The sequence below is a fragment of the Eretmochelys imbricata genome, chromosome 8 (genome assembly GCF_965152235.1).
Source record: "Eretmochelys imbricata isolate rEreImb1 chromosome 8, rEreImb1.hap1, whole genome shotgun sequence".
NCBI lineage: Eukaryota > Metazoa > Chordata > Testudines > Cheloniidae > Eretmochelys > Eretmochelys imbricata.
Window position 1 is genome coordinate 587,185 of NC_135579.1, and position 24,787 is coordinate 611,971.

At 55.4% G+C, this 24,787-nt stretch overlaps 2 protein-coding genes across 4 annotated transcripts; one reads left to right on the forward strand and one right to left on the reverse strand.

Moving 5' to 3' along the window:
- The first annotated feature begins 8,818 nt into the window (after positions 1-8,818).
- On the forward strand, positions 8,819-11,538 carry NHP2 (NHP2 ribonucleoprotein). Its single transcript, XM_077824579.1, has 4 exons — positions 8,819-9,032; positions 9,211-9,280; positions 9,598-9,703; positions 11,038-11,538. The coding sequence occupies exons 1-4, from the start codon at positions 8,876-8,878 to the stop codon at positions 11,161-11,163; spliced, it is 459 nt and encodes a 152-aa protein (XP_077680705.1). The 5' UTR covers positions 8,819-8,875; the 3' UTR covers positions 11,164-11,538.
- Positions 11,539-15,392: 3,854 nt separating this feature from the next.
- On the reverse strand, positions 15,393-23,536 carry RMND5B (required for meiotic nuclear division 5 homolog B). Of its 3 annotated transcripts, XM_077825019.1 has the most exons (10): positions 23,341-23,536; positions 21,356-21,507; positions 20,498-20,643; positions 18,624-18,770; positions 18,087-18,187; positions 17,332-17,498; positions 16,977-17,142; positions 16,798-16,900; positions 16,571-16,725; positions 15,393-16,034 (listed from the first exon to the last, which is right to left on the reverse strand). In XM_077825019.1, the coding sequence occupies exons 2-10, from the start codon at positions 21,495-21,497 to the stop codon at positions 15,971-15,973; spliced, it is 1,191 nt and encodes a 396-aa protein (XP_077681145.1). In that variant the 5' UTR covers positions 21,498-21,507; positions 23,341-23,536; the 3' UTR covers positions 15,393-15,970. The 3 variants fall into 3 exon arrangements, with proteins under 3 accessions (XP_077681145.1, XP_077681144.1, XP_077681146.1); XM_077825018.1 differs by having other exon boundaries at positions 16,571-16,900; positions 23,508-23,532; XM_077825020.1 differs by lacking the exon at positions 23,341-23,536 and having other exon boundaries at positions 20,498-20,692; positions 21,356-21,465.
- Positions 23,537-24,787: the final 1,251 nt, after the last annotated feature.

Sequence of the window (24,787 nt, forward strand, 5' to 3'; positions counted from 1 at the left end):
CACCTTTGGTATCAGGAAAATTGAAATGCCAGACACCTTCAGTCCCGGTGCCGATGCATTCCAGATCAATGGTACCATCCACCTAAATGCCGTGGCACTGACCCACTCAATATTGCAGGAATTCCACTACTCTAGGGACTGGTCCATTTTCAACAAGCCAGTGCCCCCACTGCTTAGCGGTACCAGACAGCTCTTGGTACCGAGACCCAGTCTCTGAATTACCATTGTTTCCTGATACTACAAGTGTCTCTGCCTTTTTCTGCTGCCTTCCCCGACCCACACCATTGGAAGACATGGAGGAGGATGAAGGAGAGAGTCAGTCAGTTTTGTCTTTAGCAGTGCAGGGTTCCCCTCCTCATCCATACAGGAATCCATACTTCAATAAGGATCCGCATCCACAACAGGGATGGTGGGATCAGCCCTGGGTGCCACCCCCTCTCCCTTATGCCCCCTCAGTGGCCTGGGATCCTTGGGTGGCATATCGTCAGCAATTTTCTAGACCTCAGGCTCGAATGCACCAAGAGACTAGGGTTACACAGTCTCTTCTACCAAACTCCCAACACGAGGAGACCTTTGAAGAACAGGAGACTAGAGTGGATAAGGAGGCTGCCCTCAAACCCCTATGTCATCCTCATCTGTGGATGAGGTACTCATGCCTCCACCACCATCAATGGCTGACCATTTTTGCTTTTCCAGGACCTTGTGAAGAGGGTCGCTGACGCCCTTCAGATACCTCTTGAGTCGATTAAACAAGCTCCTGGACATTCTGCAGTCAGCAACATCCACCTGGGTTGCACTACCCATTAATGAACCGCTCCTAGATCCAGTGAAGACTGGGCGGCAAACTACTGCTGTCATCCTGCCAATTTGCAAATAGGCAGTTAAGAAACATTATGTTTCTCCCAGGGAGTCAGAACTTTTGTTCTCATACTCTCTGCCTAATTCCCTGATAACAGATGCTGTAAATGAGAGTGGTAAACAGCATTGCTCTAGGTCAGGGGTCGGCAACCTTTGAGAAGTGGTATGCCAAGTCTTCATTTGTTCACTGTAATTTAAGGTTTCACATGCCAGGGCCGATGGCTGGAACCCCAGACTAGCAGCGGGCTGAGCGGGGCCGGCAGCCGGGACCCTGGCTGGCAGGGGCCGGCGGATGGAACCCCAGACCGGCAGTGGACTCAGCCGCTCAGCCTGCTGCCAGTCTGGGGTTCCAGCCGTCGGCCCCGCTCAGCCCGCTGCCAGCCTGGGATTCCGTTCAGCCAGTCAAGCAGTGGGCTGAATGGGGCCGGCAGCCAGGACCCTGGCTGGCAGCAGAGTGCCACTAAAAATCAGCTCGTGTGCCGCCTTTGGCACGCATGCTGCAGGTTGCCGACCCCTGCTCTAGGTCTACCCTTTATGATAAAGACCAGAAGAGGTTAGATCTTTCTGGCCTAAAGACTTACTCATCCATGACCCTCCAGATTCGTACCGCAAACTATCAGATGATCATGGCCAAGTACGACATCATGAATTACAACTAATTTGCAGCCTTTATTGAACATCTTCCACAGGAACATAGAGAACTCGTTCAGGCCATCATCAGGAAATGTCAGTGATTAGCCAGAACCTCTCCAAGTGTTCTTAGATGCTTCGGACGCAACCGCCAGATCCATCTCCACAGCAGTTGTTATGCACAGGGTTTCATGGCTGCATCTATCAGGGTTTTCGAGAGCAGTTCAGAATACTGGTGAGGACTTTCCATTTGATGGTCAGAAGCTCTTCTCGAAAACTACAGGGCCACACTGGGGTCTCTGGACATATATACCCCTATGAACAAGAGATTTAGCAGGTCTCAGAATGCCCAGAGATTGTGCCCTGCCCAGTTCTCTGGATTTCACAGAACCGCCGAACCCACTAGAAAGATTCCAGAGGAGGAGAGGTCCTCACTCTCCTTCATCGAGTACCCAGTCATCATCAAAACAACCATTTTGACAGGTCAATGGAGGGTTCAATTCTGCCCTCACCTCTAGTTTGCAAGCTACAACCTTTTGGCCTCCGCCCCACTTTTGGAGACCATCTTTCCCATTTGTAACAGACTTGGCAGCATATTACAAGAGACAAGGGGTCATGGAGGTTATAACATCAGATTACACCATCCACTTTACATCCCTTCTTCCCTCCCATCCCCCTTCCTTATCCCTCTTCAGGGACCCCTCTTACGAGACCACATTGAGTCAAGAAGTGCACTGTCTCCTTTGTTTAGGAGTGATAGAGCAGTTCCCATCTCCTCGCAGGGGGCAAGTTTTTCACTCAAAGTATTTTCTCATACAGAGGGTGGAGACTGATCTTAGATCTAAGTTGACTGAACAAATGTGTGACATCTCAGAAGTTCAGGATGGTGACTTTGGCAACTATTAGTCCTTCTCTGGAGATAGGAGATTGCTTTTTGGCCCTTGACCTGCAAAACACCTATTTCCATACAGTGATTCACGCTGCTCACAGGAAATACCTACATTTTACCATGGGCGAGGAGTATTTTCAATACCATGTACTTACCTTCGGCCCCACGGGTGTTCTCAAAGGTTCTAGTAATAGTAACTGCTTACCTTCAGTGACAGGCAATTTTAGACTTCCTGTGTCTCGATAACGGGCTACTCAAGGGCCGATCTTACACAGCAGGGTGGACCTCCACCCAGACAGCTCTTGCTCTTTTCCAGGACTTGGGTCTCCAGCTAAATGTAAAAAAAAATTTATGTTAGTTCCAGTACAGAAAATACAATTCATAAGGGCATACTTGGATTCATTAGCAGCCAGAACCTTCCTTCCTGTGAATGGATTCATAACCTAGGCAAATCTGTGATAATTCAAGGAAGACTCCAAACTACTATAAGGAACTATTTACAACTTCGAAATCATATGGCAGCTTGCATCTTTTAACTAAACATGGAAGATTACACCACCACTGCTTTCAGGGCTGGTTCAGAAGGTTCTATTCCTCAACCAGAGACAGCTTTGGACAAACAGGTCACAGTTCCCCTCCAGGTAAAGGACTCCCTAGACTGGTGGAAAAAATCAACTCAGTGCCTGCGTGGCCATCCCTTTCATCCGCTCCGCTCCATTGATAACTGTGACGATGGACACGTCACTGTGAGGGTGGGAAGCAGACATCAGTACCCTTACAACTCAGGGCAGATGGTGATCTAAGTAAACAGGTCTTCATATCAACCTGTTGGAACTCAGGGCAGTCAGGAATGCCTGCTTTCAGTTCTGATGCTTCATTGGGGTAAATCAATCAGGATCATGACAGAAAGTGTGGGTTGCATATTCTGTATCAACAAATGGGGAGGTGCAAGATCCCTTTCCCTGTGTGTCAAAGCTATAAAGTTGGGGAACTGGTGTATAGCCCATCAGATTCTTCTTCAAGAAGTGTCCCTGTGGGTGCTGCACTGTAGATGTGTCTGCGTCCCTGCTCTGCTGTCTGGGAGAGAACCACATACGTGTGGCTTATGTCAACAACTGAAGCTGAGGTGCAGAAAGGCTAGAGAACTGAGACTTAAGCTTCTCCTAATGGAGGTGCCCCTTCAACCGCAAAGCCTGGTTCCTTCATGATTCTAGCACATAGAATCACACTGCTCTGAAGAGGTACAGGAAGTGTTATTACACAGCAGGAAAATGACTACCCAGCAAACTTACCTACAAAAGTGGACCAGATTTCGAATTTGGTGCCAGCCCATAGGAGTCACTCCGGATACGGCCACTCTACCTGTAATCTTAGATTACTTGCTGTATCTCAAGATATTGGGACTCATTAGCTCGCTATAAGTACACTTAACAGCAGTAGCAACCTTCCACCAGCAAATAGAAGGGACTCAATTTTCTCCCGCCTGACAACAAAGAGGTTTCTCAAAGGCCTAGCGAACCTCTTTCCCCAACCCAGGCATCCTACCCCATAATGGGATCTCAGTCTACTTTTAAAAGGACTATACCGCCCTTTGAACCCATGGACTCTTGTTCTCTGACTCACCTTTTCATGAAGACGGTGTTCCTGATCGCCATCACCTCAGCAAGAAGGATTGGGGAGATAGTGGCTCTGATGGCGTATCCACCCTTCACAGTGTTCTTCCATGGCAAAGTCACCCTCAGACCACATCTGAAGTTCACCCCCAAAACGACTTGAGCATTTCACATAGACCAGCTCATTCACCTTCCGACCTTTTATCCCAAATCTCATCAGGATAATAGGGAAGCCATCCTCCATACACTTGACATAAAGAGACCCTTGGACTTCTATTTGGACAGGACAAAAACTTTATAAAATCTCCGAGACTCTTCCTCTCTATCATGGACAAGTCTAAAGGCACAGCAATTTCAGCTCAAAGACTCTCCAAATGGGTCTCAAACTGGATCAAACTCTTATCAGATTCGTAATTTAGCACCTCCATCCACAGTCCACACACACGCTACGACATCGGTTTCCTCGTCTGTCGCCTTCTCCAAGGGTATCCCTATATCCAAAATATGCAGAGCAGCTACCTGGGCATCTGCACATTCCTTTGCAGAACACTATGCCATCCTGAGGGACTCTGCTGCAGTCAGATGCCAGATTTGGTGCCATGGTGCTATTAGCTATAGCAGACTCAACTCTGAAGCCCCAGCCTCCAGTGCGGGATACTGCTCAGGAATCACCTCAGTGGAGCATCCACAGGGACACTACTTGACGAAGAAGAGGAAGTTACTCACATAGGGACACACATCTCAAAGAACCATCGCTGCTGCATAAGATGAGTAACTTCTTCATATCTCAGTCATTTACCTTCCTGGAGTCCAGAATGTCACAGACAATATGATCAGCAGGCACTTCTCCCAGGACTACAAATGGGAGCTGGACTCTCAAATTCTTCATAGGATATTCAAATCTGGGTCCCTTTATGGTTGCACCCTAAATTCTTACCTAAAGTATTGGTGGATTTTCATCTTAACCAAGGTATTCGTCTACCAGTGTTTTCCCCAAACGATGTAAATCTCAGCATGAAACATCTATTCATACTTTAGATGTTAGATGGGCACTGGCCTTTTATCTAGATAGGACCAAGCTATTTTGGAAATCACCTAGACTGACTCCAGCACAGAAAGACCAAGTGGTTCACAATCTTTACGCAGAGAGTGTTGAGATGGCGCTTTGGGTGTGTGGTCGCTTGCTACAATGCAGATGGTGGTCTGCCTCCTACCCCAAAGGATAAAAGCACCCTCTGGCCAATCACAGGCAACTTCCACCACTTGGCTCAAAAACACTCTGAGATATGCCCAGCTGCTGCTGGGCTTCAGTGTATACTTGGTCTAAACACTTGGTCCACAGCATCAGAGCTGATGTGGCACTTGGTCCTCCTGTACTGCTTCAGCCTTGGACTCCGTTCTGAAGCGCCCTCTTCCCTGTGGGGTGCTGCTCAGGAAGCACCTGAAGTGGGGCACCCGTGGGGACACTACTCAGAGAAGGAGAGTATGCCTGTGCAGTAATGGTAGTTCTGTGAGATGTGTCCCCCTGTGGGTGCCCCACTACCCACCCTCCTTCCCCTCTTTCTTGGGCAGTCAGATAGAGAAGGAACTGGGGCAGTTCGCCCGTGCAGCCCTATAGTCCCTCAGTGTGCAGCACAAGGTTGTACAGAGTGCATGTGTGGGCCGACCATACACTGCTAATGGAAAAGCTCTGGTCAAGGGTTTGCAAGGCTCCTGCATAGCTGAAGAGGCACACACATAGGGGGACATATCTCAAAGAACAACAATCACTGCACAGAGTGAGTGACCTCTTTTGCTGTGACATTCAGTGGTGCCTAGGTGTTGGACTTAGGCACCCAAAGTCCCTTTGTGAATCTAGCCTTTTGTCCAGGACTTGTTTTACACTCTCTCGCCCCCTCACTGCTTCAGCATCTGGTTGCGCTTCTCTGTGCTCCCTCCAGTTTGTCTGGAGTTCTAGTAATGTGTGCCGAGCACTGACAGCAGTACTCCAAGGGCAGGCTCCAGGGCTGCATGGGGAGGGCCAGGTACAGGCTGCCCTGGAATTGCACTGATGTTGTTGTATCATCATATTGTGTTGTAAACTTGTCTCATTTGCAGTTCTCCTCTCCTTAGTCTCCCAATCACTCCCGTTTTGCAAGGTTCCCCTTGCAAAGTGAAAAAGGAAAAGGAGTACTTGTGGCATCTTAGAGACTAACCAATTTATCTGAGCATAAGCTTTCATGAGCTGTAGCTCACGAAAGCTCATGCTCAAATAAATTGGTTAGTCTCTGAGGTGCCACAAGTACTCCTTTTCTTTTTGCGAATACAGACTAACACGGCTGCTACTCTGAAACCTTGCAAAGTGAGGAGCTGAGTTTCAGATCCTTTTTCCCCCAGATGGATTAAGTACATTTTTTAAAGACGATGCTCATTCTATTTCTGGCCCGTGTTTCTAATCACGGTCATCCTCTTCCACCTCCTGCTTCACCCATCAATTCTGTAATGATTTCAAAAGAAAGTAAATAAGATTTAGTCCTTATAACACACCCCCTCACCACCACTGCTTTTTCCCTTGGGACCATTAGATTCTCGTTCTTTATAGATATTTTTCTTAACATGTGCCATTTTCAATCACAAGAGAATTGGGGTTGATTTGACAGGTGCTAATTACCAGGATCACGCCTCTTTCCTTTTCTGCTCAGTGTCACATTTGGCTTTTCAGAAATAATTGCTAGTGGCTTGGCAAGTTAATTAGCTGTGTGATATAGATCACCCAAATCCACAGTTTCTTTCCAGCTTTCTTAAGCTCTTGCCATTTTCCTCTTGAGAACTGGGCCTAAGCATTCCAGTGTTTGGGGCTGCAGGGAGACAAAAATGAGACCTCCATCTCAGGGAGAGGGTGCCCACCCCCATCCAGGCAAGGTTAGGGGAGTCCTTAGGTATGTACAGTTGAGTTTCATGCCTCCTTCCAGACCCATGGATTTAACCAACATAAAGAGGCGCCTGTCCAAGGGCCAGATCTGGACCACAGCCCAATTCCAGCGGGACCTCATGCTGATGTTCCAGAATGCAGTGATGTATAACAGCTCTGACCATCACGTGCACCGCATGGCTGTGGAGATGCAGCGAGATGTCCTGGAGCAGCTTCAGCTGCTGGGTGAGGCCCTCCTATGCTCAGAGGAGAGGCTGGGCTTTGGGAGGATGTAGGAAGACGGTCAGATGAGGGGCCAGTTTTGGGGGGTAGTACCCTCCCCCAGCACTCTTCCAGACCCTGTTCCCCTGCCCTGCACTAGCAACCATTTCTCACAGCCCAGGAAGATGGATTAAAAAAACTAAATGCAATTTCTAGATTCCTGGGGCCTCCTCTGCCCTGGAAAGGACATCCCCTTCCTTGGCTTGGGGTGGGGCCGAGCACACATTCCCTGAGCTGGATGCCTCCTTCCTTGGCTGGGGTGGTGGTGATGTTCTCAAGGGTTGGGGACCTTTCCCAGGCCAGTAAAGAAAGATGGTGTCCCCAAAGAAATGAGCTGTATAGCCCTTGGTCCCTTTAAGAGTTCCTGTGATGGGCGTCTGTACCTCTGTCCCTGATTCATCGTTTAGCACAGTGGAGAATGAGGAAGGAAGGGTGTATTGGAACTCTGTCAGTCTGCATAGTTGAAAGGACAATACCAAAATTGGCAGAGACACAGCTATGCAGACTGTTCGTGAAATGCAGTCTCTGAGTAAGGTCATTTAAGCCTTTGAAAGGTGGCTGTTACGGCTCTTTGTTTCTACAATGTAATCCCTGTAATGAGGATATGAGGGGAAAAAACTACAAGGCCTTTAAAAATCTGTTTAACTTGAGGTCACCACACACTGAAGTGCCTTAATCATAATCATATGGCTACTGCATGATGTCACCACAGGGCAGAGTTAAGGTTGTTTAATGGTGCTTTTCCATCCCTTAACACATTTGGATTTAAGTGTAATCTAAACTTGAATTTCCTGGGTTTGTAATGTTTGGTTTGGGGATCATTACAACAGCTCTGTAAATGTTTTTACCCTTCCAGCACCGATATGTGTGCTTGCTTTTAACTGCATTTTTGGCTTGGAATCTAAGTCCGCTTGTAAACAGGGTAAAGCCTCAGCTTTTATTTCCATTTTCTCTGCTTTTAATAAATCTTGTGTGTGTGAAGTTGTGGTAGTCTCACACAGTTGTCCCCAGAAAGAACTCCTTAACTGCTACAGGGGGAAGTGTCTGGAACTCGCACGTGCCCCAGACTCAGCCCAGAGGTCCCATCCCAGCCAGCTACTGCCACGAGACCTCCCAGGGAGAGAGGCTTTGCAGTGCTTCAGGGCTTGTTCCCTGCCTTAGTCCGTCCTCCCTGCAGGTGCTGAGGAACCAGAGAGACTGGGCTGGGGTGAGGAGCTGGAGTCCAGACTTGACGCCTGAATTCCGTTCCGGTGAAAAGCCTGGCTGGTGTTCAGAGGTTAGGGAATCTGGTCCCGATCTGGATTCGCCCTGGGCCTGGGGCCGCTCCCTGGCACCCCCGACCCGGGCCCGCTCCCTGCCATCCCCGCCGGGTGCGTGGCCCGGTTGCGGCGGGGCGCTGGTAGCCCGGGCTGCAGCTGCGGGCTTGCAGCCAGAACCCGGGCCGGGCCGGGCCGCAGAGACCCGGGGCACGCGCACGGACGTGGCTCCAGCAGGCGCCTGTCTCCGAGGCGCGGGACTCACGCGCCTCCCTTCTTCCCGCAGGCGCGGCACATGGGACCGCGCCGCCAGGCCGCCGCCGCAGGGGCGGGGCACCCAAGGGAGGGCTGTTATTGGCTGGGGTGGAGGCGGGCGGAGTCTGTAACCAGGCCCTTCCCAGCGCGCCCCGCGCGCGTGCGGAAGTGGAGCCCGGGGCGGGCCACGTGTCTGTCGGTCATGGCCAGGGAGAAGTCGCTGGAGCCGGAGGCGGCGCCGGAGCCCGAAGTGGCGCCGGAACGATCGTACCAGGAGCTGCTGGGGAACCTGAACCCGATCGCGCGGCCGCTGGCCTCCCGCAGGCTCACCCGCAAGCTCTACAAGTGCATCAAGAAAGGTGGGGCCGGGGCCGGGGCCTGCGGAGGGGGCCGGGGCCGGGGCCTGCGGGGCAGGGCCCTGGGGAGAACCGCCGCGGGAACGAGACAGAGTCCCGTGCACGGGCCTGGGGAGCGGGGCCGGAGCGGGAGCCCCGCGGAGCCCGTGCTGAATCTGATGGCCGCTTATTTCTCTTCCAGCGGCGAAACACAAGCAGATCCGGCGGGGAGTAAAGGAAGTTCAGAAATTCATCAACAAGGGCGAGAAGGGGTAAGAACCCAGCAGCCCAGCTGCAGCCACCCCCAAAGCTGGGCCCTGCGGTATCTGACGGCAAGACAGGCGCTGGCCGGGGCCGAAGGACCAGACCCGTGGGTTCTCCGCTCCGAGAGCACAGGCCTGTGGCATCGTCCCGGGTAGGCTGCGTCCCACGGCCGGATACGCTTTGCTGGGGCACTGGCAGTGCTGGCCCCGGCCCCGGCCCCCTTCGTGACCAGTCACCGCCTCCTCAGCGCTTCTCGACGGGCACGTTCCGGTTCCCATCTCCCTGTCCACCGCTACTGATAAGTCGTCTCTCTCTGCTGTTTCAGGATCATAGTCCTTGCTGGAGACACGCTGCCCATTGAAGTTTATTGCCACCTCCCCGTCATGTGTGAAGACAGGTCCCTCCCCTACGCTTACATCCCCTCCAAGTCGGTAAGGTCAGGGGGCTCTCAGGAGTTGGGGGAATCTCCCCTTCGTGGGCACCAAGAGGGCATGAAACATTCCAGCAGGATAACAAGCTGTGGCTTAGGTGGTGCTTCCTTCCTCCCTCCCCGCTTTCTCTTTTTGGTGCTAAGAAGCTCTTGCCCAGGGCATAAAACCCAGGTCTTTGCTGCTCCTCCCCCATTCCCAAAGTCAGACTGAACACACGGGTGTCACTTGGCCTCCTGCACAACTCCCTAAAATCGACCATTTGAGCTAAGGGATCCCTAGCGGTGACACTCTACAGGCTGTTTGTCATCCTGCTTCAAGGGTGGGGCTGAAGGCGGGACACTGCCTAACACTGAAGCTGTTATTTTGCCAGAGGTAACACAGCCAGGCAAATGCTTTGAGCTGCCTGGGGTAATACTGTGAAGTGTGTTCTAGTCAAAGAGCTTTCATCTTTGTTCCTAAAGCATCCAGTTTTCCCCGCTGCAGCCAGGAGATCTCTATGTTCTGTTCTCGTCTGGCAGGTCCTTTAAATTGCCCAAATAGCAAAATAAAAAAAACCCCAATGGGAGCCCTGCACAATCTTCTCTAAGGGGGTGTCACCAACTGGCATCCTTAGGGCTTTAATATTCCTCCGACCTGGCAAGACATTGGCCCTGCTGACTTCATGCCATCCTTGCAGAGTACTGCTGGGCCCCATCAGGCCAGGTGCTGGATGTTTCTGGATCAGTAAGGACAGGCTGTGGGAGGAGTTGGGGAAGATAAGAAGTCCCTCTAATGCAGCCGTTCCCAAATGGGGTCGTGCCCTGAGCAGATGGGGCCTGGCAGTCCCTACTGTGCAACGGATGCTGTCTTGCTCTACACAGCGTGACCTCTCCTCTGGTGTGTGCAAGGTCACGGCAGATGGATAATGCCATTTTGTTCTGTGAAATGGCTTGCTAAGCACAGCATGACCTCACGCCACACAGCTACGAGGTCACGCTGCGTGGAGGATGCCATTTTGTGCTTCAGAATTAGGTACTCTGTACCCTCTGAGGTCCCAGAAGGAAATAATTCAAATGGGGTTGTCCCACAAAAAGTTTGGGACCCCTTGCTCTAATCTGGGGGGGCGGGAGGGTAAGAGACTGCTCAGTTGTGGGAAGGTTGCTTTACAATTTGGTTCAGTCACTTGGGGGTGGGGGTGACTGTAGGGTCAGAGGAGCCATACTTTCCCCTGTGGGGTGGAGTGCAGGGGTCTGCCCTCCTCCACAGAGGAGTGGTAGGATTCCCACTCCGCCCAGTGGGTGGAGGTCACCAGCAGCTTTCCTGGGCATCTCTGATATCCTCTTCCTCTTGTTCAGGATCTGGGAGCAGCTGGCGGCTCAAAGCGCCCAACCTGTGTGATAATGATCAAGCCACATGAGGAGTACCAGGAGGCATATAAGGAGTGTTGGGAGGAGGTTGTGTCTCTTCCTGTCCCCCTGTGAAGGACATGGGGAGTGCCTGCTCTGGAGCTTCTGGAAGGCTGGGCCTGCACTGCCCCAGCAATATTCGGTGGCCTCCGAGGACTTTACAAAATGAAACGTGAGCTGGTCCTGCAGCTACTTGCTGGGTGCTCAATGTGCGGGAGAGGGGGCTGCATGGACCCTGGGCTTTTTACCTTTAACCAAAAAAAACCTGTTCTGAAATAATTGAGTAGCAGCTGCTGAGGTTGAGGGCAGATGGTGACTGACCTCCCCCTTGAAGGAGGGGGACAGCAGGCTTACTGGACAGGCTAGCATTCCTGTGGGGGAAGAGTCCATGCCATGAGCAGCAAGTCAGACCTGTTCTGTGATGGATGAAATAAATGTATTTGTACAGCTGTTTGCTGTGGGTTTTAGTAAAGCAGCTAGGCCAGTGTCGGTGGCACCCTGGCTTTAAGGCTACATCAGAGCATGAGGCCACTGCTCCAGCATCAGCAGGGCTGGGCCTGAAGGCTAGATAATGGGGGAGGAACAGGGATGACTGTGTAGAAGTGACATTGACAGCACAGAAACCACTTTCTTTCTGGCCCACCAGCGTTTGCCCTGGAATAAATAGAGGCCATTCTGGGTGCAGATGGGGCTGGAGAGGGTTGGTGTCCCGTTCAGTTCAGTCCAGCCCCAGCTAGGTGGGAACCATTGTGTTTGGGGCCTGTGTTAGGAGGCAAAGTGGAGCGTGGGCTCAGTGAACAAAAGGCTACAGTGAAATTGGCTAAATGAATGTAAGGCAGGACCTGAGCCTAGCTACTGCACCATGCACTCCCCAACCATGGCACATGGCTGCCTGGTGGCCTCTCTGCATCAAAAATATCAGCCTCTTGCGGGATCACGGGGGGGAGAGGAATTTGGACTCATGTCCTTGGGGGCCGCTGCTTATGACCAGTCCCCACAACCCTTGGCTATGCCCAGCCTGCTGAGGGGGGTGGAGATGTATTGAAGTCTCGGACACATTTCTTCTCCCCCCTTACCACTGGTGGGGAGATGGCTCCAGCATGTGGGGTGTCTGCCAGGCAGTGGGGCTGGGGTCTCAACGCTGCAGTCAGCCACGCATGATGTGACTGTGCAGCATTGTGACACGTATTGATTCTATCCTACTTGGTGCAAAAAAAACCCTCCATCCTTTCCTGCCGTTGCCCCAGTGTGCCCCACTACAGTGCTGGCTGGGTCTAGGGGCAAACTGGAATGATGACAATTTATGAACCACCCCAGCCTCTGATTCAGCTGGGTCCAAAGAGCAGCAGAACCCGGGGTGAGGTACTGACCAACTACTGGGCACCTTGTACCAGGGAGCAGCACTCTCTGCACTCTGAGAAACTGATTGCTCTGCTGTTAGCAGCAGGTACTGGCGGCTATCCTGGATGTATAGGCTCGACCCCCACCACTACTGGACTCCATCCTTCACCGCCAGTTTTGGGTGATGAGAGACAGGGCTGCAGAGCTACTGCTGTCCTCATGCTCACACTGCAGAGTCAAGGCCAGGCTCTCAGCCTAGTCTCTGCTGGCCAGGCCAGCCTTGCCCCAAGAACAGCCCCAGCACCCTGAGCTCTAGACTAAATCGGCCAGGTGTAGCCATGCCCCACTTCTGTACACTCTGCAGCCTTTGAGACTGCCTCTGGGGCAGAACCAAAGGTGCCTAAGCCAGGGCACACTCAGGCTGCAGCTACACAAGGCAGTGAAACATTTCTCATTTCTGTACATAGCTCAGTGCAGCTGCAGTGCTCAGATGAACGAAACTCTCGGTCGAGATGCAGCTAGGACAACAGAAGAATTGTTCCATTAACCTAATTCCTGCTGCTCAGGGAGGTAAATTAGGCACAGAAAAACCCACCATTGCTGTAGCAAGTGCTTATGTTATGGCACCTCAGCGGCACAGCCCTTGATACCATCTGCTCATCAACAGGGCAGTAGTAAGTACCAGCAGGGAAGTCACCGTGAGCTGGAAGGCCCAGTATTACAATGGCAGCTGCAGTGCCCGGGTGCCTGCAAGTAACGCCCCTGCAGCCCTAAGCATGCGTGGAAATGCTGTGTGCCTAGAAGCCGGAAAGCCACTGGAGGCTAAGGAAACTATTGCTCTGCACTCAGCAGTGGCAGGCCCAGAAGCCCCAGCTGTACACACTGCATCCCATGCAGATGGTGGGGCAGGCAGGAAAGGGGTGCATAAATAATGAAAATGTTTGAGGATCAGTGTGTCCCTAGAAAACATGTTACTTGGGAAAGAGCTATTCAGGCTAAGAACACAGCAAAGGGAAAACAGAGGGATTTGTCACAAGACTAATTTTAAGTTAGTCCTGTGAATAAACGCTCAAAGACTAGATCGTCCCACTTGTAACAAAAAGTGAGTCTGAACGATTACTAAGTATGATGGCTCTGACATGCCAAGCAGCAGAACGTACACAAAAGATGCCGAAAGAAAGGCACAGAGCATGTGACTGAATACCATAGTGAAATCAGCAAGGCAAAAGGTCACAGAAATTAAAATTGGGCGAGGATAGAAAAATGGAAGCAGAAAATGACGTCAGTGATTTGGAAACCAGCATGAGTAAAAGAAATGGCCAGGATTCAGGCACTTGGTCAATGATTTAAAGCCCATTCAGACTTCATCTTCAGTGCTGCGATATTTTGCCCCATCTACAGAGATGCTTCAAAAGGAAGGCTGGGTGTGTCAGGGGACTGACTGGTTGCCAGTCTTTTATACATACAGGGGTATGAGAGCCGCAGAGAGGCTGTATACACACAGAGAGCCACTAGGTCTGGCATATTTCACTACTTTCTCTAGTGTTGTAGCTTCAAAGTAAAAACTGACCACAAATCACTGATTGCAATACACATAAAGAGACTTGAAAAGCATCACCAAGGATACTGAACCCTGAGGGGGGACCCAATCACGCTTCAAAGCTGTGAAAGGCTATTATAAACAGGACAGGGATCAGTTCTCCATGTCCACTGAAGGTAGGACCACAAGAAATGGCATAATCTGCAGCAAGGGAGATTTAGGTTAGATATTAGGAAAAACTTCCTAACTAGGCTTCGTGAGAAGGTTGTGGAATCCCCAGCATTGGAGGGTTTTAAAACCAGGTTGGACAAACACCTGCCAGGAATGGTCCAGATTTACTTGGGCCTCTCTCAATGCAGGGGGCTAGACTTGATGGCCTCAAAGTCCCTTCCAGCCCCACATTTCTCTGATCCTTCGGAATACTCAATTAGCAGCTATAGGACAAACAAAAGACGACTAAGGAGTCTGGGAAAGTGAGGCAAAGCCTACCCCACTTAAACACAAAGATTGGAGAGAGAGCGGCAAGATGGGCACTGGCCAGTCAAAGCAGCAGCGACCAAAGAAGAGTCACCTTAGATTCAGTGAGTACAGTCAAAGCAAAATCTTACCCTGGAATTGTAAGCATCTGCCATGATACCCAACAATGTGGCCACGACAAGTGAAGTGAGAGCAGACACAAGATGGAAACAAGCCACAAACTGACCATGAGGTGGACCAGCCTTACAGACCAGGGCTTGCCCAAAGAGAGGTTGCAGATGGGGAAGACTGCTGAAATGCCCTCAGGGACAGAGTGAGACGTATTAAGTGTTAAAGCAACCTGAAGGTGGTTAAATCAGTACTGTATTGGTTATAGTTTAAAGATAACAGTGTTTTAGTTCAGTAAAGAGATCTAAAAGAGGGACCACATGCTATAGAATAAATTCTCCAGGACGGCTAGCCATGCCACACTCCTGTACACTTTATCCAGTCTTTGGTTTCCCCGTGATCCCTCCGGCTGGGGAAGAACCAAAGGAGCCTAGGACAGGGCAGTCACAGTAGAATGTTTGTTACCTGGTTCTGTTTAGAATAAAGGGTTTATCTCAACACTGGTCTGCTTGTCATAAAGCTGCTACCCCACCCCCAGACTTAGTGTCCTGGAGCCCCCATGTGCCCCCTCCCATTCTGTCTCCTTACATCCCCTCTACATGCCCCCCACCTCACCCCTCCATTTTTCAGATCTAACAGCAGCTCTTCCCCCTCACTTCTGTGCCCTATTTCATAGGCTGATGCAGGGGAGGCGGGAGAACAGTCCCAGAGGGACAGCTAGCCCCAGCCCCCACATCAGAAAGCGGGTCCCCTCTTACAGTGGGGTTCATGTCATCTTTGGCCCCAAGCTGTTAAGGACCAGCCCTCCTTTCTCCCAAGGCGCTCAGAGAGCAAGGGGGAAAGACTAACAGGCTTTATTTTCTGGAATTTATAAAATGGCTCCAGGCAGCTCCCGCTTTAATATTTACAATGCAAAAAATATCAGTAAATGCACAAGGGACTGTACAGCATTGCACTGGCAGAGGGCTAGGAATGCTCCCGTAGCCATGTTTGAGGCCAGGAGGGGCTCTGCCTATTACTGAGCAGAAAGACAGCTGCCCAGCAGGCCAGACCGACAGGATGGGAGCACAGAGTGAGCAGGGCAGCGTAAGCCAGATCACTAGGAGAGCACACACTCAGGCCTCCCGGAGCTCACCGCAGCAAGCACGTCACACTGCTGCTCTGTCCATTTCAGCTCCCTTTCTCAGGCGGCGGTCAGGCTCAGGTCCACTGCTCTGGACTTTGCCCTAGCTCTGCAGGAGGAAGGGACCCCAATGGGGCTGCAGTGGACAGAGCTGCTCTCAGACCCACAGCCTAAGAGGCAGCCCACGCCCTGCTGTGGGCAGCACCACCGCCTCTCGCACTGCGAGGGTGGGACAGGCCACCTAAGGGGAAGAGCAGTGACCTGTTGCCACAGCCCTTCCAACCACACCAGCGTCAGAAGATGATGCGCTTCCCATCAGCTGGGTTCTGCTCCATGGGGCAGTAGGGACACTTCAGCCTGAGGAGAGGTCCAGAGACAAAGGCATCAGGTGGGAAGGCCGGGGAACACAGAGAAAATGGTAGAGCTCTGGGGCACTGCAGGGCCGACAGCAGCAGAAGTCTGCCCCTCCCGTCACAGCCCAGTCCCCAAGGCTCAGTCTAAGGAAGGCCTGGCATCCCCCAGGGGCACAGGGTTGGCCATGGGCAGGCAGCAGCACTGCGTGTGCACCCTACTTCCCAGCACCAGAGATAACAAGCCCTGCTCATCAGCATCCACGGCACCCAGCCCGTTCAGGCTCACTGCTACCTGCAGCACCGAGCTGCAGGAGAGCAGGGGGGCTGGGGAAGGTGATCTGGCCCAGACTAGCACAAGGCCAGCCAGGAACCCTGGCGGTACAGGGCACAGGCCAAGGGATCTTCAGAGCACTCACACTCCCATGGCACCAGGCTGCATCACACAAAGTGATGCCAGGCGAAGGCCCAGCCTGCGGGACAGGGGCTGCAGGGCAGAGGTGGGTCAGGGTCCACGGGTGAGCGTCAAGAAACCAAACTTACTTCCCCCCATTGATGAGCTTGTTGAGCGCGTCCCGGGAGATGACATGCCCGCAGATGAGTTTGATAGGCGGATTGGAGTCAGTTGTCTGCTGGCGAAGGATGGGGCAGGCAAACACTGAGTGGTACCAGCACTTCATGCCCAGCTCAATTTCAATCTGCCAAGAGAGCACAGGGAGGTCAGCCCCACTGCCCCACCCCACCCCGCCGCCCCACGAGATGACACTTACAGGCAGCTCATCCTTGTGGCTCCAGACACCTGTGCACTGTCTCTGCTCAATCACTGCCTTGATGTTCATCAGCACGGGCAGTGCCACACATCCGGACGCAAAGCTGCATGAAAGGGAGACGCCTTAGAACTTGGTGGTACTGCTAAGGGGGGCCCCACAGGCCCTGGCCTGGGGCTTACCTGACACTGAGAGGGGATTCCACCGAGAGTCCCAGCAAGGCACAGGCGTCGCGGGTGAAGGTCTCGCAGATCTCTGTCCAATGCCGGGCATCCAGCAGGTGGCAGTACGGGGAGTTCTCAATGCCCAGAGGCAGGTACACCAGGCTGCCCATCATGACCTGGATCTCTGAACAAAACAACACCCTGGTTGGCCTCAAGAAGCAACGTGGCCACAACCCCCCACCCTGTCCTATCAGTGCCTCCAGTACGGGGCTAGTGATGGGGCCCCCTGTAGCCTGGGAACGGGGCTACCCAGTGGACAGTTCCGTGCCCCACTCGGAAGGCCAGTGGCAGGGCCCACCTGGCACAGTCTCACCTCGCTGGTGCAGGCGGGCAAAGGGCTGGAAGTGGCGAGCGTAGCTCAGGGCCTCCAGCTGCTTGTCAGGGCCGCCAGCCAGGAGCCGGATGAAGTGGAGACGGTGCAGCTTGAATTCCAGGGAGCTGTTCAGCTCCAGCAGATGCTGCCTGTTTGAGATTGCCCAGCTGGATAGGAAAGAACAGGGGGCAGCTAAGTCCTGACTGTCCGGGGAAGGTGGGCCAGGACAGCCAGGAAGTTCTCGCTGATGCCCAACCTGACAAGACGAGGGTGGGGTTGTTCCCATTCCTGGAGACTGTTCTGTGTGAAATGCCCCTGGCCGGGCTGGCCTAGAGGGCTCCTTTCCCTCCAGTGTCTGTAATTCCAGGGACTACCCAGGTAGCACCAGAGTCAGCTGGGGTGAAAAAAGGAACATAAGTGGCTCATGGGCAAGAGGGTGTGTGTCAGGCCCTGCACATGGCGCTGCCCCAGGAGGGCTGGTTGGGGTGTTAAGGAGCATTGTGCTTGTAGGCCTCATTCTGACTGGGATGCAAGGTGCAAGGAGCATGCTCCAGCAGGCAGGGTGAGTGCGATCATCACATGTTAGCTGGGGTGCACCGTGCTCCCCCTTGACCAGCCAAAGCACCTCATACCCCAACCCAGACTCGGTGCATGAGTCAAGCAGAAGGGGAGGGGCCACTTTCAGTAAGGATGCGGAGGCTATGGGCAAGGAGGAGCACTGGGATGCTCAGCGCTCCCAGATGATTGGTTCTTACTCCAGAGCTGGACGCAGGTCCTGCTTGTGCAGCGCTTCCAGGATCCGGTTCAGCTCCAAGAACGGCTGCTTGAAGTCCAAGTCCACATTCAGGGTGGACTCCTGTGGAGAATGAGAGCCAGTGGTCACATCCCACCAGCCTCTTGGGGAGGGCGGCATACAGCAGGCAGCACCGGGGCGGAGGGGTGGTGCCAGGAGAGGCTCCCCAGCCAGAGATAGGCGAGGTTTCCTACCCTGCATGATGGAGAGAGGCCCTCCTCCTTGGAGCACAGAACACATGCAGGGGAGCAGCAGACTTGGCAGCCGCAATTCGGTCCCTGCAGAGCTGGGGAGGGCCTCATACCAACGGGCCTGGGTTGGCTAGAGGTGCTGGCCTGGAGCGAACCTTGCCAGGGGCGAATGCTGAGTAAGGCCCACTCACCAGAGAGCAGGCCCACAACACTGCTGGTGTCCCTGCCCCAGGGAGGCCACGCCCTCCCTCACACAATGCTGCTGTGTGGCAAGCTAGGACCAGTGTTGTTACCAGCAGCCCTGGTACCTGGGACAGCTCCTCTGCCACGCTCAGCATGCCCTGCTGGTACAAGTGCTCCACAATCGCCATCTGCAGAATCTGCTGCTGCTGCTGCTTCTCCCGCGACTCCCACACCGAATCCGAGACCACGCTGCAGAGCTCGGCATCGAAGTTCTGGAAAATGAATGAGAGGAGTCAGTGGTGCCCCTGAGAATGAGGCGATGCCCCCCCCCATCTATCACCTTCCGGCCTGATCACATGCTCACAAACAAAACCCCTGCAACTTCCTGCAAAGCCACCCCACAACAGCACGCTCCCACCCAAACCACTACAGCCCCTGCACTGAGCTGCTTTCAGTTGGCTGACTGGATCACAGCCTCAGAGCCACATCATCTCATTTCTGGGTGGCATAGTAGTAGAAGGTCATGACACTCTGTACCTCAAAGCAGCACCCTGGACCCCCCATATACACCCCATCATATAAGTATGATCTATTTCATACAAAGTATGTCATGTAAGGAATCATATGAAAGGTCATGATCCGCAGAAACCCATTGTTCTGACCAAATATGTATGCTGTTATTGTGTGTGAAGTTGTGAGATTTTGCTATATGGTTTTTACTGAAATATGTTGCTAGTTCTCTAGTGACAACAAAAGAGGTGATCCCCACCCAGGAGGGTGTTAAGTGTCCATTAAACAGCAGAGGAGTTGTAAACAAGGGATTTACAATGCAGTAAGAGGGCTGCACAAGCATCACACAAAGGGGGATTGCTCAACTCTGTGACTCAGCAAAGCCCACCTGGGCTGATGTTTTCCAGGCACATGGACTGAGGATATAAAATAGAGGACAATGGACTCATGCTTTGGCCTTTCTCCTCCCCCACCTATGCTGGAAGCAACAAGAACACAGGGAAGACAAAGACTTGAACTGAGGAGACTGGTCCCAGGCTTAAAGAGGAAGCCTATGTATTAAGAAATATCACCTACTTGCAACATCCAGTGGGGTGAGACAAACTGCTTGATCCAAATACTGCCTAATGTAATAAGGTTTAAGATTTAGACTGCACACTTAACTTTTATTTCCTTTGGTAACTATCTCTGACCTTTTGTGGCTACCACTTCTAATCACTTAAAATCTCTCTGTAGTTAATAAATCTGTTTTATATTTTACCTAAAGCAGTGTGTTTCAATTGAAGGGCTTCGTAAATCTCAGCTCAGTTTACAAAGGCTAGTGACTGTCCTCTCCACATCGAGGGAGGGGCAGACTGGGTAGTAAACATACACTGGTCAGGCTTCTAATCAGGGCAAGACGGAACAGCTTTGGGGTGCAAGGCTGGGGGCTTGGAAGATTTGCTGGTACCTTTCTCCATGTGATTCATGAGTAGTTCAGGGAGCATTCATGCAATTTAGCTAGGCGTGGTGTCCACATGCTGTTAGGATACTGAGTGATAATAGCGCCCGAAGGGGTTTGCTGCTTTTCACTAGCAAAGCATTGTGAGAGACAGCCCAGTCTGGAGAGCTAAGGGGGCACAGCAGTACCCCAGTTCCAAGTTGTACCCTGGGGAGTCCTTCACAGAGGTGAAATGTGAGCTCCTTAGGGCCAAGAACACGTCAGAACAGGAGGGCCCCGATCCTGACTGCAGCACATAAAACAGGCATGAACCCACAGGAGCAGGAGGCATTCAGGACCACAGAAAGCCCAACACCATGAGAACAGGCTCCCACCATGATGTCACTGGGCACCAGCAGATGAGGGAGACCTTGGGGGATATCTTCTCCCCATACTCCAGCCTGCAGAGGGCCAAAGAACCAATGGGAGTGAAAGCCATCACTAAGGCAGGGATTCCCATCTGGGCCCCTAGGTCCAACCCCTGGATCCTAGACAAAAGGGGGTACTCACCCTATCGATGGCTTTGCCCACCCTGGAGACACTGCTGTGAATATCTTTATGGTCCGAGGCCAGTTTCTGCACCGTGTCCTTGATCTTTCGACAGCACTGGGCCATCATCAGGGAGAGCGTGGCAGACAGCGGTGCCCCCTGCAGGGCTGCAGCAGAAAGGGTCTTCAGACCTAGCTGCGGGGACTAGCCAGGAGCCTATTCCAGGAAGTGCAAGTCCCTTACTGCCAAGGCTTTGCACCAGAAAAGCAGCAGCTTTGAGCTACATCTGCCAAACACTGCACCATGCACCAGAACTCCCCCTCCTCTGCCAGAACAATAAGCCACTAGGCTAGGCTTCAGTGTGACTTCTGTTTAACTAAGCACCACTCTAATCCACCATGAAGTTTGGGCAACTGCTCCCCGCTGCAGGACTGGGGTCAGGAGCACCCTGAGCGTCCGGGGGCCAGATAACGCAGAACTGATCGGGAGCAGCTGGAAATGGCTGGTGCAGCCGAGGACTTTGACTAGTGCTGGTCTAGAGCAACAGCCTCAGCTACTCAGTATCACCCTCTGCAGGCAGATGCCTCACAAGCTCACGCCCTGACAGAAAGCTCTGCCAGGATTTCACCCCCCAAGAGCTGGTGTGTCCCCGCACTGGCCTACAGCCACCCCAGCCAGAAGCGGGGCTGAGCCACAGCGCTGTCTGCTCAGCAGATGGAAGTGGAGGTCAGTCTCCATCCATAGATCTGTGGTCAGCGACCACCCCACCTGGACCCGGCGCTCTGCCCCTTAGCACCATGCTACGGTTTGGGAACAGGCCCGGCTGCAGGAGGAGCACAGTGCTGCGTCACTGCCCCACTCCAGTGGGCTGGCTGGTACCTGTGCTGCTGAGCTCCTGGCGCAGTTGGCTCACGTAACAGAGCAGCTCCTCCAGGCTCCGCTCACAGTGCTGTCCATAGCTCAGGAACTTGTGCAGCACTTTGTCCAGCTCTCGCTCCACAAAGGCGCACAGCTCCATCATCCGACGGACCCTACAGGGAGAAGCACAACACACAAGCCCACAGCTCCATCATCCGACGGACCCCACGGGGGGGAGTGCACGGCGCAGGCGCACAGCTCCATCATCCGACGGACCCCACGGGGGGAAGCGCACGGCACAGGCGCGAGGCTCCATCATCCGACGGACCCCACGGGGGGGAGCGCACGGCGCAGGCGCGAGGCTCCATCATCCGACGGACCCCACGTGGGGGAACGCAGGGCGCAGGCGCGAGGCTCCATCATCCGACGGACCCCACGGGGGGGAGCGCACGGCGCAGGCGCACTGCTCCATCATCCGACGGACCCCACGGGGGGGAGCGCACGGCGCAGGCGCGAGGCTCCATCATCCGACGGACCCCACGGGGGGGAGCGCACGGCGCAGGCGCAAGGCTCCATCATCCGACGGACCCCACGGGGGGAAGCGCACGGCGCAGGCGCGAGGCTCCATCATCCGACGGACCCCACGGGGGGGAGCGCACGGCGCAGGCGCGAGGCTCCATCATCCGACGGACCCCACGGGGGGGAGCGCACGGCGCAGGCGCGAGGCTCCATCATCCGACGGACCCCACGGGGGAAAGCGCAGGGCGCAGGCGCGAGGCTCCATCATCCGACGGACCCCACGGGGGGGAGCGCACGGCGCAGGCGCACTGCTCCATCATCCGACGGACCCCACGGGGGGGAGCGCACGGCGCAGGCGCGAGGCTCCATCATCCGACGGACCCCACGGGGGGGAGCGCACGGCGCAGGCGCACTGCTCCATCATCCGACGGACCCCACGGGGGAAGCGCACAGCGCAGGCGCGAGGCTCTATCATCCGACGGACCCTACGGGGGGGAGCGCACGGCGCAGGCGCGAGGCTCCATCATCCGACGGACCCTACGGGGGGGAGCGCACGGCGCAGGCACGAGGCTCCATCATCCGACGGACCCTACGGGGGGGAGCGCACGGCGCAGGCGCGAGGCTCCATCATCCGACGGACCCCACGGGGGGGAGCGCACGGCGCAGGCGCACTGCTCCATCATCCGACGGACCCCACGGGGGAAGCGCACAGCGCAGGCGCGAGGCTCTATCATCCGACGGACCCCATGGGGGGGAGCGCACGGCGCAGGCGCGAGGCTCCATCATCCGACGGACCCTACGGGGGGGAGCGCACGGCGCAGGCGCGAGGCTCCATCATCCGACGGACCCCACGGGGGGGAGCGCACGGCGCAGGCGCGAGGCTCCATCATCCGACGGACCCCACGCGGGGGAGTGCACGGCGCAGGCGCGAGGCTCTATCATCCGACGGACCCTACGGGGGGGAGCGCACGGCGCAGGCGCGAGGCTCCATCATCCGACGGACCCTACGGGGGGGAGCGCACGGCGCAGGCGCGAGGCTCCATCATCCGACGGACCCTACGGGGGGGAGCGCACGGCGCAGGCGCACTGCTCCATCATCCGACGGACCCCACGCGGGGGAGTGCACGGCGCAGGCGCACTGCTCCATCATCCGACGGACCCCACGGGGGGAGCGCACGGCGCAGGCGCGAGGCTCCATCATCCGACGGACCCTACGGGGGGGAGCGCACGGCGCAGGCGCGAGGCTCCATCATCCGACGGACCCTACGGGGGGGAGCGCACGGCGCAGGCGCGAGGCTCCATCATCCGACGGACCCCACGGGGGGAAGCAAACCACCACCAAGCGCGCGCCCCCCCGACGAACTCCCCCCCCCGCCGCCGCCGGCCCCCACTGCCAGGCCCCCGTCAGCACGCGCTGCCCCGCCCAGACCCCGCCGAGCGGGGGGTTCCAGCGCCGAGGCCCGCCGGGCCCGGCCCGCTCCGCTCACCCGGCGCCTGGGCAGCTTCAGCGCTTCCGGCAGCTGCCGAGTGCGGGGGCCGGACTGTCCCACTGCGCGGCGGGATCCCCCTCCTTGGGAGGCGAGCAGTGGTAGGTTCCTACGGCAGCCGGCGTGGGAGGGGGCGAGACTGGCCCATTCCTACGGGAGGGGCTCACCTAGCGACCAGCCCTCTGTCTCCCGAGCTTGGTACCGCCCGTCCACAGTGCGGGCAAACCATCCTCGCCGGGCGGGGGGAAGGGGAGGGCGCTGGAACGTACCATTTCCCGGGTGTTTAACCCGAGAGTCCGGGCGCCCAAGCTGCAGCGAAGCGCACGGCTCCTGGCGGGGGCGGGCAAGGGGTGGAGGGAACGGTGCCGGGGGGGGTCAGTGTTGGGGGGAGGGAATCGTGCCGGTGGGGGGGGGAGGTCAGTGCTGGGGGGGGGTTTCACTCCTGGGGGCAGGGAATGGTGCCGGGGGGGGGTTCAGTGTTGGGGGGAGGGAACGGTGCCGGGGGGGGGTCAGTGTTGGGGGGAGGAAACGGTGCCGGGGGGGGTCAGTGCTGGGGGCAGGGAACGGTGCCGGTGGGGGGGGGAGGTCAGTGCTGGGGGGGTTTCACTCCTGGGGGCAGGGAATGGTGCCGGGGGGGGGTTCAGTGTTGGGGGGAGGGAACGGTGCCGGGGGGGGGTCAGTGTTGGGGGGAGGAAACGGTGCCGGGGGGGGTCAGTGCTGGGGGCAGGGAACGGTGCCGGTGGGGGGGGAGGTCAGTGCTGGGGGGGGTTCAGTCCTGGGGGCAGGGAACGGTGCCGGGGGGGGTTCAGTGTTGGGGGCAGGGAACCGTGCCGGGGGGGGTCAGTGCTGGGGGCAGGGAACCGTGCCGGGGGGGGTCAGTGCTGGGGGCAGGGAATGGTGCCGGGGTTCAGTGTTGGGGGGAGGGAACGGAGGAGGGGAGGGGTCAGTGCTGGGGGGAGGGAACCGTGCCGGGTGGGGTCAATGTTGGGGGGAGGGAATGGTGCCGGTGGGGGGGGAGGTCAGTGCTGGGGGTGTTCAGTCCTGGAGGCAGGGAATGGTGTCGGGGGGGGGGGTTCAGTGTTGGGGGGAGGGAACGGGGAAGGGGAGGGGTCAGTGCTGGGGGCAGGGAACCGTGCCAGGTGGGGTCAATGTTGGGGGGAGGGAATGGTGCCAGGGGGGGGTTCAGTACTGGGGGGGGGGTTCAGTCCTGGAGGCAGGGAATGGTGCGGGGGGGGGGGGTTCAGTGTTGGGGGAAGGGAACAGGGGAGGGGATGGGAGGGGTCAGTGCTGGGGGGAGGGTATCAAGGCCCAGACCAGCTCTGCTCCTGTGGAGGGAACAAAACCTGGTGGGTCAGCAACCTAGCAGGGAACCCATAATACCATTTGTGATCTCATGCCCTTCGTCCTGGCCCCACCAGCCCCAAGGGCCTGGAGTGGGCGTCCCTGC